The sequence below is a fragment of the Phyllobates terribilis genome, unplaced genomic scaffold (assembly GCF_046119375.1).
Source record: "Phyllobates terribilis strain yellow unplaced genomic scaffold, ASM4611937v1 Scaffold_2__4_contigs__length_985480577, whole genome shotgun sequence".
Lineage (NCBI taxonomy): Eukaryota > Metazoa > Chordata > Amphibia > Anura > Dendrobatidae > Phyllobates > Phyllobates terribilis.
Window position 1 is genome coordinate 836391735 of NW_027362762.1, and position 15865 is coordinate 836407599.

Sequence of the window (15865 nt, forward strand, 5' to 3'; positions counted from 1 at the left end):
CTGATTCCAGCAATGTATCACTTAATGTGCTGCTTGCCACAGTTTTGATAAAATCATTGTTTTATCATTTGCAGCTCTATCGGTTCTATGAATGCTGAGCTCTTTATTACCCCTGTCCACACTACTGATTGACAGCTTTCTGCCTACTTTGTGTATACACAGAAAGCGGCAATTCAGTGGTGGGGATGGAGTTTTTCAGAGCTCATAAACATGGTAGACTACATTGCAGAAGGTTTAACAACATTCTGGTGATAATCTTCTGCCGATAAAATGGTAGTTTTATGAGCCCTACACCAAGCAGCCCAGTAAGTGATGCATCACTGGAATTATGCTGATCTCAGATTAAGTGTCAAAAACCTGGTGACAGATTCCCTTTAAGACATGAAAGTTAGTCAATCTGAAAAATTGCTAGAACCTTAAAGATATCCTCAAGTGCAGTCATGAAACTCATCAACTGCTATGTTGAAATTGGTTCTCATCAGGACCGCCTAAAAATTTCCTCTACTGCAGAGGTTAAATTCATCAGAAAATACAAATTGATAAAACGTCAAATAACATAAATTATGCACAGACATTAAGTAGCAGATACATCTCAACTTCAACTGTTCAAGCAAGGTCTTTATAGACAAAATGCTGCAGAGAAGCTACTACTGAAGAAGACCGCAAACAAGAAAAGACAAGGAATGGACATTAGATTAATGGAAATCTGTACTGTGGTCTGGTGACTCAAAATGTGAAATTTTTGGGACCAAAAACCATGTCTTTGTGAGATGCAGAAGAGTTGAGTGGATGGTTTCTACGTGTGTGGTGCCCACTGTGAGGCACGGAGGGGGACATATGATAATGTGGGGGTGCTTTGCTGGTGACAATGTTGTTGATTTATTCCATATTCAAGGCACACCTAGCATGACTACCACAGCATTCTACAATGACACGTCATCTCATGTGGTTTGCATTTAGTGGGACCATTATTTGTGTTGCAACAGGAAAACGACCCAAGTCATACCTCCATTTATGTAAGGGCTTTGTGACCAAGAACAAGGAGAACAAAGTGCTGCGTCAGATGACATGGCCTCCATAATCACCCGACATCAACCCAAATGAGATGATTTGGAATGTGTTGGACCACAGGGAAAAGGAAAAGCAGACAACAAGTGCTCAAAACTTCTGGGAACTCATTCAGGACTGTTGAAAAACCATTCCAGGTGATGCCTGATGAAGCTGCTTGAGGGTATGCAGGGTGTGTAAAGAGGTTATCAAAGAAAAAGGAGGGTACTTTAAGAAATTTAAGGTTTAACATATATTCTGGTTTGTTTTACATGTCTTTCTCTTCATCCTTATTTCCATATGTGTTCCATCGTGGTTTTGCAGCCTTCATTCTGAATTTACAATGTGTACATTCTAATAAGTACACAGAAAAGTACTATAGGAACAGATGTTTCCAAACTTTTGACCATCACTGTACCTTTTTGCAGTAGAGACTCCACCTGGTTACCTAAGTTGCACTTTCACTATGCAAATGTCATGTTAATGTTTCATAGTTTTAAGGTTGAAAGAAGACACAAGTCCACCAAATTCAACCTATAACCTAAAATGTTGATCCAGAGGAAAGCAAAAAGCCCATGAGGCAAATGCTAATTGACCCATATTAGGGGAAAAAAATCCATTATGACTCCAGATATGCTAATCAGACTAGTTCCCTGAATCAATGTTCCATATCCAAAATCTAGCACTCATAGCTTGTAATATTCTACTTATAAAGAAAGGTATCCAGGACCTCCTTGAATTTGTTTAGTGAATCTACTATTACAACATGTTGTGACAGGGTGAGCAACAAAGACTGGAAACAATGGTGCAGCAGAGAGGGCCATGACAGTCAGCATGTGGATCAGCAAGCACTAAGACAACAGGATATTCCGGAGTTCAGCCAGTCAAGTGGTGCGGGAAACACTTGATCAAACAGTCAGGTGTACAGATATACACAGGAACAGTAGATGCATAGACAATCCGGGACTTGCAGCAAACAAATAGTTTATGGCAGAGACATAAACAAGTTGTAGCAGGAATTGGTTAATCTCATGATAGCAGTAATGAATAGAGAAGCTGGTTACTTGCAGTACTTATATTAGAAACAGGTATAATGGAGACACATAATAATCATGTACCTAGCTTGCAAATACATTCTTGAGAACAGCACTATCATTAGCTGAGATAAGTCCAGTCATAGGTAGCTGTAGCAGCAGAGTTGAGAGTGCAATAGCACCGAGATTAACAAGACTGAGCTAAAAAGTAGTTGCAGATTGTCGAATAGCAGCAGCTGAGTGAAACTCTTATAATACATATGGTAGCTGAAAGCTAAGCTTTTTGAATACTCAAACAGCACAAGGCTGCCTGAGCCGGCCTTAAAAGAACTTGGGTGATGAATGATGATGTTAAAGATGTGGACTAGCAAAATGGGAATTGGCAATATGGGAAGGAACAAAGCCAGGTTCCTGAGCTGGGACAGGTAACAACAGTTCCATAGTATCAAGGCTTGTACAATAAAGAATTGCCATCTGTAATGATCATTAAAGGGGTATTCCCATCTCCAGATCCTATCCCAATATGTAGTAAGTATAATAATAATTCATACAAGGACTGCGGCACCAATCAGTCAAAATGCCACGTGTTGTATGTTTTCCCGCTATGAGCCTCTTTCGGCAATCAGGATGGTAGTGGTGCTGTGGCTCAACAAGCATGAAAATGAAAACAAGGTACGAAAAAGAAAGAGCTGCACTCACCATTCCTTTTATGAAAAGAATAAAATGTCTTTTATTCCATCAGTCTTTTGGACATCTATGGGGCAGGCAGAGGGATAAGAGGAGTGCTCATGTACTCATGAACCTCCTCTTATCCCTCTGCCTGCTGCATAGATGTCCAAAAGACTGATCGAATAAAGGACGTTTTAATTTTTTCATAAAAGGAATGGAGAGTGCAGCTCTTTCTTTTTCGTACCTTGTTTTCGTAATAATAATAATAATATTAGTAAATACCTCCAATTAGAAATGTAGTATAGTTGTAATATGTTGCTTACCCCATGAGCAGGCCATTGCAGTAGCTTAGGTACCGTATTTTTGGACTATGACACACTTTTTTCCTCAAATTTTTGGGGAAAGTGGGGGGTACATCTTATAGTCCGATATACATAAATACTGTGGCTGTGGGTGGTGGGGATGTGGGGGAAGCAACAGTGGCGGAGTAGCGGTGCACAGGAGGCAGCAGCCGCCTGCTGCAGCCTACACTGTGCCCCCTACCAAAGAAGATGAATATTCACTGCTCCAGTGAGCAGTGAATATTAATTTTCCTTAATAACTGGCACACTGTGTATGTATGGCACTGTGTATGCGGCTCCTGGTATGTATGGCACCCTTCATCCCTGTATGTATGGCCCCCCTCATCCCTCATCCCGGTATGTATGGCCCCCATCATCCAGGTATGCTTGGCACCCCTGATCCCCATCACGCTGCTCAGAAAAAAGATAAACGTTCATACTCACCTCCTCTCTCCTCCAGCGCTGTGTTCAGCTATCTGCCGGAGTAGTCGCTGCACCCCACGCCGGGACTGCGTGCATGGGGAGCAGTGACCATTCATTCTCCCTAATAGCGCACATGCTGTAGCTGCAGTGCGGCTGCTGATACACTCGGCTGTCAGTGTGCCCGCTATTAAAGGCTCCCATGAGAGTGGTGATTATTTGTGGCCTTTAATAGCGGGCACGCTGACTGCCGAGCGCAGCAGGAGCCACAGCGTGTGCGCTATTCGTGAGAATGAATGGTCACTGCTCCCCACGCACGCAGTCCCTCTGGAGGAGAGAGGAGGTGAGTATTTTTTTTGTGCAGCGTGACGTGGATCAGGGGGTGCCAAGCATACCAGGATGAGGGGGCCATACATACAGGGATGAAGGGGGCCATGAATACAAGGATGAGGGGGCAATACATACTGGGATGAGAGGGGCCATGCATACAAGGATGAGGGGGGCCATACATACAGGAGTGAGGCATGAGGGGGGCCATACATACAGGAATGAGGCATGAGGGCGGCAATACATACAGGGATGAAGGGGGCCATACATACAGGGATGAAGAGTGCCATACATACCAGGAAGAGGGATGAGGGTGCCATATATACCAGGATGGGTGTGAGGGGGGCCATACATAACAGGATGAAGGGTGCCATACATGCCAGGAAGAGAGATGAGGGGGCCATGCATACCAGGATGGGTGATTGGGGTGCCATGCATACCAGGATGGTGGATTGGGGTGCCATGCATATCACGATGGGGATGAGGGCCACGTATAACAGGAAGGAGGGAGCCATACATACCAGGATGGGGGATATTAACAGAATTGGGGGACATTACCCCAATACCAGGGTCAGCAGCAGACCCTCTCCCCCATAGCAGAGCATCATGACCACATTTTTTGCTTACATTTTTTTTCTATTTTCCACCTCTAAAACCTAGGTGCGTCTTATGGTCCGGTGCGTATTATAGTCTAAAAAATACGGTATCTATGTTTGTGACCACTCATATAGTAACAGCTAGTTAGTTGTAGTGGTCATAACCATGGATACCTAAACTACTGCAATGCCTGAAGTAAGTGACGTAGGGAATAAGAAGAACTATGCTACATTTCTAATTGGAGGTATTTGCTAATATTATTATTATTACCTCTACTACATATTAGGAAAGGATCTTTGAGATGGGAATACCACTTTAAAGCTTTTTTACTCTAGATGCAGAGGATACCCCCCTTGTCATCATTGCATGCCTAGGTGTAAAAAGATTATTAAAAAACATCCCTGGTACTGTCCATTCATATATTTGTGCGCTGTAGTTAAATTGCCTGGAAACTTTCATTTTTCTAAACTGAATAACCTCATATTTGATAATCTGTCTTTGTATTGCACTTACAATGTGTTTTGTGTGATTGCCAAAGGGTGAGCGTCAGACCAGTGGATAATTCATATGTAGAAGGAGTGTCACCCTGCAGCCAGAGCTCCAGTTAGTATGCCTACATGAGTGCTGAGACAACTAAAGTCTGAAGTGGTCATATACTGTATAGGGGCAAGACGTGTTGTGAGAATAAGTGCAACAATTACTTTGGTAACACATAGTACTTGGAGTTTATACTATCCCAGAGCGTGACAGAAGATATAAAGGCTTGTGTGAGGATGGAGGAACCACACCAGTCTAGTTGGTCTGCGATTGAGGACGGTAGGGGATCATTACACTTGCCAAGAACAAAGAGGGACGAAGGTGTGCCAGTCAGTCTGAATTTAAACTAGTCCCTACTTATTGTCCCTGGAATAGGGAGACCAACCTGCCTGTAGGAATGGAGGAAACTGGGCCACCTAAGAGTAAATGTAGACGAAGAATCTGGAGAGAAGGAAATTCAGCTGCTCCTGTAAAGTGTGAGAAAGAAAATTCCACTACAGAAGAAGAATGCTTGCTGGCTTATTATGCATATTGCCACTTCCAAGAGGGAGAAGGAATTGAACTCTATAGCGCCACCTGCTGGAAGCAGCAATCCTACAGGTCACAATCAACCGGCACGGTGGTTCTGTGGTTAGCACTGCAGCCTTGCAGCACTGGGGTCCTGGGTTCAAATCCCACCAAGGAAAACATCTGCAAAGAGTTTGTATGTTCTCCCCGTGTTTGTGTGGGTTTCCTCCGGGTTCTCCAGTTTCCTCCCACACTCCAAAGACATACTGATAGGGAATCTAGATTGTGAGCCCCGATGGGGACAGCGACGATAGTGTATGTAAAGCGCTGCAGAATATGTTAGCGCTATATAAAATAAAAGATTAGTATTATCAACCCTTTAACGAGCCTTGTAATATGATTTAGGATAAAAGCCAAATCAGAATCTTAATGCAGACACAGTGTTTTGGGGTATTGTCCCGCATCAGTGCAAAGTATAAGAACTGTTTTAGCTAGGTGAGGGGCTCTGGATTGAGGTCTAATCCTTGTGGAGAATGACATACCAGCTCTGCCATGCTAATGTGAAGAGACTTATTTGCCGTGCAATGCTCCCCTGAGAAATTTAATATACAAATTGCTTCTTCAGAGAGGAAGAGGACTTGAACTCTATAGCGCAACCTGTTGGAAGCAGTAGTAAGATTAATTCAGATGAAGAGAGTACAATTTTGATCTGCTGGAGAGGTAAAGGAAGTGCCATGCCCGAAAAAGAATAGTTTGAGTGAGGGCACATGAAGTGACACGTGTGTGACGAGCCAAGCAGAAGATGCTGCTGGCCGTTTGTGTGAGAAGACAGCCAAATTTATTATTCAGACACCCAGGCAGAAGGAGGGTTATTGTGACGGTAGTCCTATGATAGTGAATCCTGTGATCAGCGAGCACTGGAAAAGGCAGGAAAGGTTACGGAGAAAGTGATTACCAGCAGGAGATTGCGGGAGACCGAAGTGAGAGCAAGTAGCTGAGAAACAACAGTATTGCACCCAACTATACTTGTAAATAGTTGTGTAATGTTTCAAGCCTGTGTCTCCACTCTATTAAAGTTTTAAGTGAACTGTTCTCCAGTTTCCATTGTGCTTTCTTTGAGTCACCCTGTGTGGGGAGGCTGGCCATAAGCCTTCCTGCTTATTCTTTGTTGGGATGCACCTCACCACCTGGCGCACTCTTTACAATGTGTCAAGGGGTCTACAATCTCAATTTTTTTAATTGTTTTTAAAGCTTCTCATTGCTACTCGTTTGTGGAAAGATACTGTAAGTCTATACCTATTACATGTAGTTTACTTCTGTGATTATACAGCCATGATTGCCTAGCCGTAGGAGGCTACTTTGCTGGGCTGCCTCCCTGTGTTCTAGGTTATTTATAATATTTATAAGTCCTGACTCCTAAGGTAGCAAAATGTTAAAAATAGTATTTTGAGTGATATTGAGAATAAGTGTAACAAGGGTTCTACAAAGAAATTGCTAAAATTGTTTTTGAAACTTCTCTTGCTCCTCCTTTTGACCTCTGTGAAATTAAGTCTATACCCACTGCATGCAGTTACTTCCTTCTTTAAAGTGAAGCTATCATCAGAAAATTACTTATTGTTTAAATCAGGTTTTTAAAAGTATTTTTTGGGCAATTTTTTTTTTTACATATCACAATCAGTATTAAAAATAAAAAAAAGAGAACTCTTGCAATTTTCACACTGGCCACCTGAGCTTTTTTAGATTATAACTTCCTGCTGTTTCAAGAAACAACACATGTACATAGCCACAATAATTAAATGCCGATCCTATCTTTTGTATTGACGTATCTAATGAGCCTGTGCAAAGTTCATTGTCCTGGTGGTAACTCGCATGCCTCCTCAGCGCCGATCTACTTACCGTGGTCGCCACGTGTCTTCTCCTCATGTCAGGCCGTCTCTCTGAGTTTGACTATTGCAGCACTCCTCAGCAATGCTGCATCTGCAAGTAGTTTCCATTTGCCTTTAGCGGGGGCGTGGCTGGTGTCTGTAGGAATTTAACCCTTGTATGTCCTGCAGAGATTAGGCCCTCTGGCCTATCCCATGCCAGCAGGGTCTATATTATGTAGCTCTGCCCATCACTTTCTGCCTGAACATTGGTTCCTAGCCTGCTACCACCTTGTTGATGCAAATCTCTGTACTCTGTCTCCAGTTTGACGCAGCCTGTTTACCTGCTCAGTTTGACTTCTCCATCCCTTACTCCAGCTTTGTACTGTGAACCCGTGCTGCTTGCCCTGACCTCGGAGATCATCTGACTACATTTCTGTCTCACCCTCCTGTACCTCGTACCTGTGCCTCTGACTCTCCAGTCCGCTGCGGCAGTCCTGTGGACTTCCCTGGAGTGCTACCTGGTGTCTACCAGCAGCCCAGCCTATCCTCATCATCAGAGTCCCTAGTGAAGACCCGGTAGACACTTAGTCATGCCCCTTTAGGGTGAGCCCGGCCCGTGGCGCAATGGGTCCATACCCACCAGCATTACAGTCATTGTGGGGGGCGGGAGAGCAGAGTCAGGTGTGACACCAACTATTGTGATTGTTGCTTCTTTTGATATCAGCTGTGTATAGAGGTATTACCTGTCATTGTAATCCTGCTTTTGCTGGTAAGGAACCTTGCTGAAAAGTCTTCCTGAAAGGACAGGAAGTACGAGTCTAAAAAGCCCCAATGGCCAATGTGAAAATTGCAAGATTACTAATTCAGATTTTTATATGTAGATCTAGATATGGGGAACAGAGCACACAATAGGGTGATAAGAGAGTGCTGGTTACACTCACCTGGTGGAGTAGTGACAGGCACAACTCCTACGTAGGCATGAAGAAAAACCGCTGCTGCACCGTGGCTGGTGGATAAATCCTCCAGGAGATATTGTGTTCAGTTGGATGAACACGTAGGTGGGCTGCACTGCTGGAGAAAATCAATTCTTCAGAAATGATGATAAGGAAAAGTATTTTTATTCACAAAGCATTTCAACACCGTACCGGCATCTTTTTCAAGGGAGCAAACCAAATGACATTTGATTTTTTCACTTGAAAAAGACGCCGGTACGGCATTGTGAATAAAAAACTGGATCCCTAATTCAAATTTTTTTTTAATAAAGATCATAAAATAAAAAAAAATTGCCAATTTTATTAAAAAAAATACATGCAAAACAAAAAGCTGCTTTAAACAATAGGTCATTTCATTTTCTGATGATAGCTTCCTTTTAATGATGTCATCACTGACCTACACCTCCAAACTAGCTTTATGGTCAGGCTTAAACTGTGTTTCATAGGTTATAAATAATATTCTTTTGCTGTTTATAAGTCTCAAGGACATTGTTAAAATATATTTTTAGCAATCTGGGTAAAATAACATTCAGGATATGTGTCATAAGGGTCTACAATGAAATTGCTATAGTAGCTTTTGACACTACTCTTGCTTACTGCTATGAATTTTGTAAAGTCTAAACTTACCACATGGAGATTCTTCCTGCGTTTAGGCTGTGTGCCCACGATGAGTTTTTTAAGCATTTTTTCAGCGGTAATTCCGCTGCAGAAACGCTTAAAAAACGCTTGGTAGAAGGCCTGCCATGTTCTCCAATGATAATCCGCATGTGCTGTGCACATCCTGTGGAGATTTCCGCTGCGGATTATCATTGCGGAAAAAAACGCAGCACTACCAATTATTTTGCGGAAGAGCTGCGTTTTCGCCGGCATTGACTTGCATTAGATCGCATGGATTCCGCATCACTGCATCTGTAGATGCGGAATCCATGCGTTTCTATGTGCTGATGGTACCCGGGTGTGGAGGACAGGAGACTCTCCTCCGGACCCGGGTACCATAGAACATGTAAAAAAATGAATAAAATAAAAAATAAATATGATATTTACCTTCTGATGGCCCCCGGTGCGCTTGTCTTCGCTTGCCGGCAGATCGCGGTGGACTGAAGGACCTGCGCTGACATCATTTAGTCATGTGACGGCAGATCCTTCAGTGTACTGCGAGCTGCCGGCAAGCCAGGACGGATGGAATAAAGACTCCGGGGGCCATCAGAAGGTAAGTATAGATTTATTTTGTATTTTTTAACATTCTACGGTCACACTATATAAATCCATGCCGGTTGCATGGATTTATATAGTGTGACCAAGTTGTCAAGCTCTTTTCCAAGTGATGCTAAAATCGCTTGGAAAGCGCTTGTCAATCCGCATGCGGAAATGCATGTGAAGAACGCTTCACATCCGCATGTCCCTGGCAGGAAAACGCATGTACAATCCGCATGTACAATCCGCATGCTTTTTTTCTGCCAGGGCGATGCAGAAACGCTCAGGAAAAAATCCGGAGCATTTCTGCATCGTGGGCACATAGCCTTATGATGTATTCACTGACCTCCATTGCCGTTATTACCTTCCGGAGACGAGCTATTTTAATGGCCTGTCTTTAAGAGCGTCTTCTAGATTGTAAATATTCTTCGCTGGTTCCTAGATGTTAAAATAAGAAACTTCATTTTAATTTAGTTATTTGACACCAGAGCTCATGAATATGGAGGATTTGCTGGCAGCAGGATTACTAGCCCTCTAATGATCTCCTCCTGATAAAACACTGATTTTATCAAAACTACACTAAAGAGCCCAGTAAGTGATACATCACTGGAATCAGGGATTATGTGACAAAAAAACTGGTGACAGATTCCCTTTAAGTATTTGGATGAAAAACGTCCTAATATATGTCATACCAAGAGCATGACACATTTTAGAAAAAAAAAAAAAGGCCATCTGGCCCCAAAAAGCACAAACGTCAGAGTTTTGTTAAGGATTTTACACTCTCATATTCACTAACAACAAACATCTGGCTTCTCCATTTTAGCAACTAAACAATGGTCAAAGGGAAAAAACAGCGCTGCAAATGCATTGTGTAAACCTGGTGCTAAGACGCATGCGGACTACACTAAGCTGCTGGCACAGCGGCACTGTTATTTTGCTTGTATAAATGATCGCTCACATTCATTAGCAAATTGTCTAAAATTCCCAGTTCTCTCCTATTGATTTACTTTCAAAATCAACTTGTTGGGATTGTGAATAGTTTGTTTCGCCATCTGGCTTAATAAAAGATCAACTTTGTTTTACAACGTTCTTCCTGCATCTATAATGTGAGATTGTAGACAGTGGGATATTATATTCTCTGCTGCTCACATCTTTGAGGTGTCTAGAAGGATGATGAAGAGTCCTGTATGATTGAGTCTCAACGCAACACTTCCTTAGTTTGGGAGAAAGCGGTAAATAGATTGATAGCACCCATAAATATGCTTTGTTTAGCTGCACCCACAAGATATCTTATCTTTTTTACCATATGCTGCTCTCCATGTCTAGAAGTAGGCGAAATTATCTTTTGGTGGAGAAACACGCATTCATTGTGTAAATGGTATAAGCGATAGCATCCTTTTATTGGTACAGTAGATCACAATAATATTGTGTGTGTGGTTTTTTGTGGACCATGTCAGTAACGTCCACTTTGCTGTTTATATGATTAGTGTTTTGAGCGTTTTATTTTGAAAAACGCTTGGTAAAAAAAAGGAGGAGCGTGTCACTACTCTGAAGTGGCTCCTGATGGAATTCACTCTAATTTAGGCAATGCACAATCAAAAGACGTAAAAAAAACACTTAAAAAAAAAAAACCTAAATATTTCAAAATCCTTTCAGGAAACGAAAAACTCAGCCAAGAAGCGGCATTTCCTAAAGTTGTTTCCAATAGCAAACTTAACATTTTTGACTGCCTCAAAAAACTCTATCTTCATTAGCCTCAGATTTGAGCCTAACTCTTCAATTCATCAAGACCAGCGTTCTTCACGCCAGTCTTGATGATGGGGCGTGGTGGAGTCAGAGGCGCCTGATTTATTAAGAGGCGCAAACCTATAAATGAATAAAAAGTGGTGTGCACCTCCATGCGCCTTGTCACTAATCTTAAGATTTCTAGGGTAAGGCTGAGTGCCCACTATGCGTTTTTCTAGCGTTTTTGCCGCGGAATTTCCACAGCGAAAATGCTTAAAAAACGCTTGGTAATACGTGCCCCATGGTCCCCAATGATAATCCACATGCTGCGCACATGCTGCGGAAATTTCCACTGTGGATTATCATTGCGGAAAAATACGCAGCATGTCCATTCATTTTGCGGACACGCAGCGTAATTGCCGCCATTGACTTGCATTGGACCGCGTGACATCGGCATCACTGCATCTGCACATGCGGATATCACACGGTTCAATGTGCGGATGGTACCCGGGTTTGGAGAAGAGGAGACTCTCATCCAGACCTGGGTACCATAGAACCTGTAAAAAAAAGAATTTAAAATAAAAAATAAAGATTATACTTACCTTCCGATGTCCTCCCGGTGTTTTGTCCGCTCCGTCCAGTCTCTTGTACGGCTTGCGGTGGTGTGAAGGACCTGCCATGATGTCATTTAGTCATGTGACAGGTCACTCGACTGCTGATGTCGGCGGTCGCGTGACCTGTCACATGACTCAATGACGTCACCACAGGTCCTTAAACACCACCGCGACCCATACAAGAGACCGGACGGAGCAGAGATAATACCGGGGGCCATCGGAAGGTAAGTATAATCTTTTTTTTTTATTTTTTACAATTTTTATTCTTTTTTTTTAACTATTTCTTGGTCACACTATATAAATCCATTCCGGTTGCATGGATTTATATAGTGTGACCAAGTTATCAAGCACTTTTCCGAGTGATGCTGAAATCGCTTGGAAAAGCGCTTGATAACCCGAATGCAGAAATGCATGCAAAAACGCTTGACAAACGCTTCTACCTGGCAGGAAAAACGCATGTAAAATCAGCATGCGTTTTTCCTGCCAGGGAGATGCGGAAAAAATCTGCAGCATTTCTGCATCGTGGGCACATAGCCTAAGGCACGCGGCCTCATCATAAATTAGACGAGCTGTTGTGTCACGCCACCTTCTGCCCATTTTTGTGGAGTTTAGTAAATCTGGTGTGTAAATGTCTCAAGATTTTCAAAGATCCTTTAGTTGTGCTAAAACAAAATTGCGACTTATCATAATGTTTTACACTAGATTTCTGCAAAAACACTTTGATGGAGCAGGGCCTAAGTTTCATTCTCCATAGTGTCTATCCATAATATTGAATAATACTAAACTTTAAAGGGAATCTATCGAAGGAGTCATGCTGTCCAAACTGCAGGCAGAAAGAAACGCAACCTGACTGCATGATTGCAGTTCTGGTATATTATTCTCTGAAATTATCCAGGGTTTCAGAGAAAATATATTTTGAAGTTCCACCTGAGGATCATAGCCAAAGGCCTAACCATTCTGGTGCTGCCCCCAGCTGGATTCTCCCAGCACTGCAAGTGGTGATTGACAGGTCTCTCCCTATGTACTCACAAAGCAGAGACCTGTCAATCGTATGGAAAAAAAGCGCTGAAAAGCCGTCCAGGGATGGCACCAGACTAGTTTGATCTCCCGCTGTGTTCCCCAAACTACATTTACTCTGAAACATTGTAGCATGTGAAATAATAATATACCTGGCAGTATTGTGCAGCCAGGCTTCGATTACCGCTGCCTGAGGCTCGGGCAGCATGAATTTTCTGAATGTTTCTCCTTAGTAACATCTTAAATGTGAAGTTTGGTGTGAACTACTAAATTAATTATTCTATTTTTATTACAGGATGACTACATACCATACCCCAGCATTGAGGAGGTAATCCTTTATATGCCATTACAAACATTATCTTGTGTTCTTATAATAAGCAGAATAGTGATAGTTTCTGAGCTACAGCTACTTGTTAAACTAAGGTAAAATACTATAAAAGGAGATATTTTTCCATGTGTTGTATAGAGTTAAATGGGTACTCCAATCTCCAAGATCCTACCCCAATATGTAGTAGGTGTAATAATAATAATATTAGCAAATGCCTCCAATTAGAAATATAGTATAGTTCTTCTGATTCGCTATGTCTCTTTCCTTATGTGCAGGCATTGCAGGACCTTAGGTATCCATGGTTACGGCCACTGATAAAGTGACAGTTATTTAGCTCCTAGTGGTCGTAACCGTGGATACCTAAGGTCCTGTATTGCCTGCACATGAGATAAGTGGCATAGCGAATCAAAAATACTATACTACATTTCTAATTGGAGGTATTTGCTAATAATAATAATAATATTATTACACCTACTACATATTGAGATAGGATCTTGGGATGGGAATACCCCTTTAAGCACTATAGAAATTGCAGTAAACTTATCCGTAGTCTCCCCGTTATCAATGAAGCTCTATACCCCCTCCACCAATATCCAGGTGGTGCATCAAACACTTTAGGTCTCACCACCCAGTGGTTTAAAACTGGCCTTTGCTATGTGTAAAATAAACTACTTCCTAGGACCCTTGCTTTTCATCTATCTGGTATGTGTTGTACTGATCTCTGATGTGCCACCAGAACGACTTCTGTCATTTTTAAATATTTTTTCCACAAAGTGCCACAAAGTCATTGCTTTAATGCAATCGAGTGGCTCTTCCTCTATGAGATGCTACTCAGAAGATATAAGCCTTGCCTCTTTGTTCTTTTATATTGTAGATCCTGGAAAAGGACACCTCTTATCCACTCATTATTTTGCCTCAGTTTGGAGGTTATTGGATAGAAGATCCAGAAAATATAAGCACTCCAACATCTTCAGACAGTAGTATATGTGATGAAGAAGAAGAACCTATGAGCCCTAGTACATATGGATATAAACTAGAATATAAAGGTTCAGCTCGGGCGTACAGAAAACACTTCTTAGGGAAGGTTTGTAGGTTTTAAATATTGTTTTTCTTTAAAGACTGTATTATAGTCTGTATGAAAGCAGGATCGGACTACACAGGGTTTTACTCCATTACCACTGATTAGCATAGGTGCACATAGCATCAACTACACATCAGTATTGCTAATATTGTCTTCCAGAGTCATGGCTGTTTTTAGACTTGGGCATACATTCTTTTTGACATTGAAGACAAAATATTGTATCTGACGCGCCCCTGGGCCTGAGTCGCGCAGCGTTGCGCACGCGGGAGCCTACCCGGAGCCGGATCAGATGGGGGTAGTAGTCTCGTGGCGGTGACCCGGTCCGTGCCCAGGGAGTCAGACTAAGTGGCAGTCTATTAGCAGTAGATGGTGGATGACTACGCCACCCGTTGAATGCAGCTATGGAGCTGCCGCTGCAGGGCAGACCGCTGAGGCCGGTGGAAGGATGGTGCAGCGTGGATGGTATAACCCCCAACGGGAGGGGTATGGCCTCAGGGCAGCCGACGTGGATGATGGGGGTAGCAGGAACCACTCAGAGACGATGCGGTGTAGTTCAGGGTCTTTACTGGTGACAAAGATAGACCCTCCCGGAGTACTTGCTAGCAATCGGGGCCTGGTCAGTCCTTGAGCAGATGGGATCTCCCCTGGCCAGGCGGAGTTGTAGGCCTTCCCAACTAACTGTACTCTTCTGGCTACCTTGCTAGAGGCGGGTAAAAGTAGCCCACGTCCCTGAGTGTACCGTGTGGTGCTCACCCGTATGGCCGGTGACTCGGGACCTTCTAATGGCTTCCGCTCCACGATGGCGGTGCTGGTCCCACGCGTGTGACCGTGCCTTCGGGTTTCTGGGCCAGAGGACCTGCAATCCCCTGCCGGTTGGTTTCTGCTGCTGGGTAGGAGTTAGTCCCCACAGCCTCGGACTCCGGGTCCGGTAAGAAATCTTCTCAGTCAGGGCGAGCTCTGCAGCTGCCAGCCCCTGACTCCTTGTAACACTGCTCCCACAGAGCTCCTGTTGTTTTGTTCCTATATTTGCTTCTTTTCTCTGCTTCTTCTCTACTCACTAACCCTATCTCAGCCCTAGGTTTATATAGGGGAAGTTCTTCCCCTCCCAGGACTGGGCAGGAGGTGTGGCATGCATAGGATCCCTGACCAAGAGACCTCCCACCTGCTCTCAGACGTAATATCTCTATCACTGTGGCAACCAGACCCCTGGGGTGTCACATTCCCCCCTAGTGAAATTTAGTACTCCGGGACTAAACATATTTTTAGAAAAACATAACAAGGTATAAACAATAATAATACAATAAGAAAACACATAAGGATGGTTACGGCGTGTCCGCAACCGGGTGCAGTCTTGAAGAAAAGCAAGGTGTCCATTTCACCAAAACAGGGAGACGTAACCAGGTAGGGGGTCTGTCCTACCCCGAGTCCTTAACAGTCTTTAGTCCGTCCTGGGTTACGCTCCAACTATGTACAAAGGATTCCCGGTAAATCCACCAAGGACTCCTAAAAATAACTAGAAACACATAATTATTTACAAGTAACAGACAGGTGATCACAAATAAAACAATTT

General features: G+C 43.1%; 1 protein-coding gene across 11 annotated transcripts in view; it reads left to right on the plus strand.

Annotated features, from left to right (window-relative positions):
• The window catches only part of RAP1GAP2 (RAP1 GTPase activating protein 2), a 1112678-nt gene that overhangs the window by 974029 nt on the left and 122784 nt on the right, over window positions 1–15865 (plus strand). For all 11 annotated transcript variants that reach the window (XR_012298693.1, XM_073667801.1, XM_073667807.1 and 8 more), the window contains 2 exons: window positions 13182–13214; window positions 14089–14298. Coding sequence is in view for 10 of the 11 variants with exons in the window: in XM_073667801.1 (XP_073523902.1) it covers window positions 13182–13214; window positions 14089–14298 (243 nt within the window). In the remaining variant the exon portion in view is untranslated. The remainder of the gene's footprint in view (window positions 1–13181; window positions 13215–14088; window positions 14299–15865) is intronic.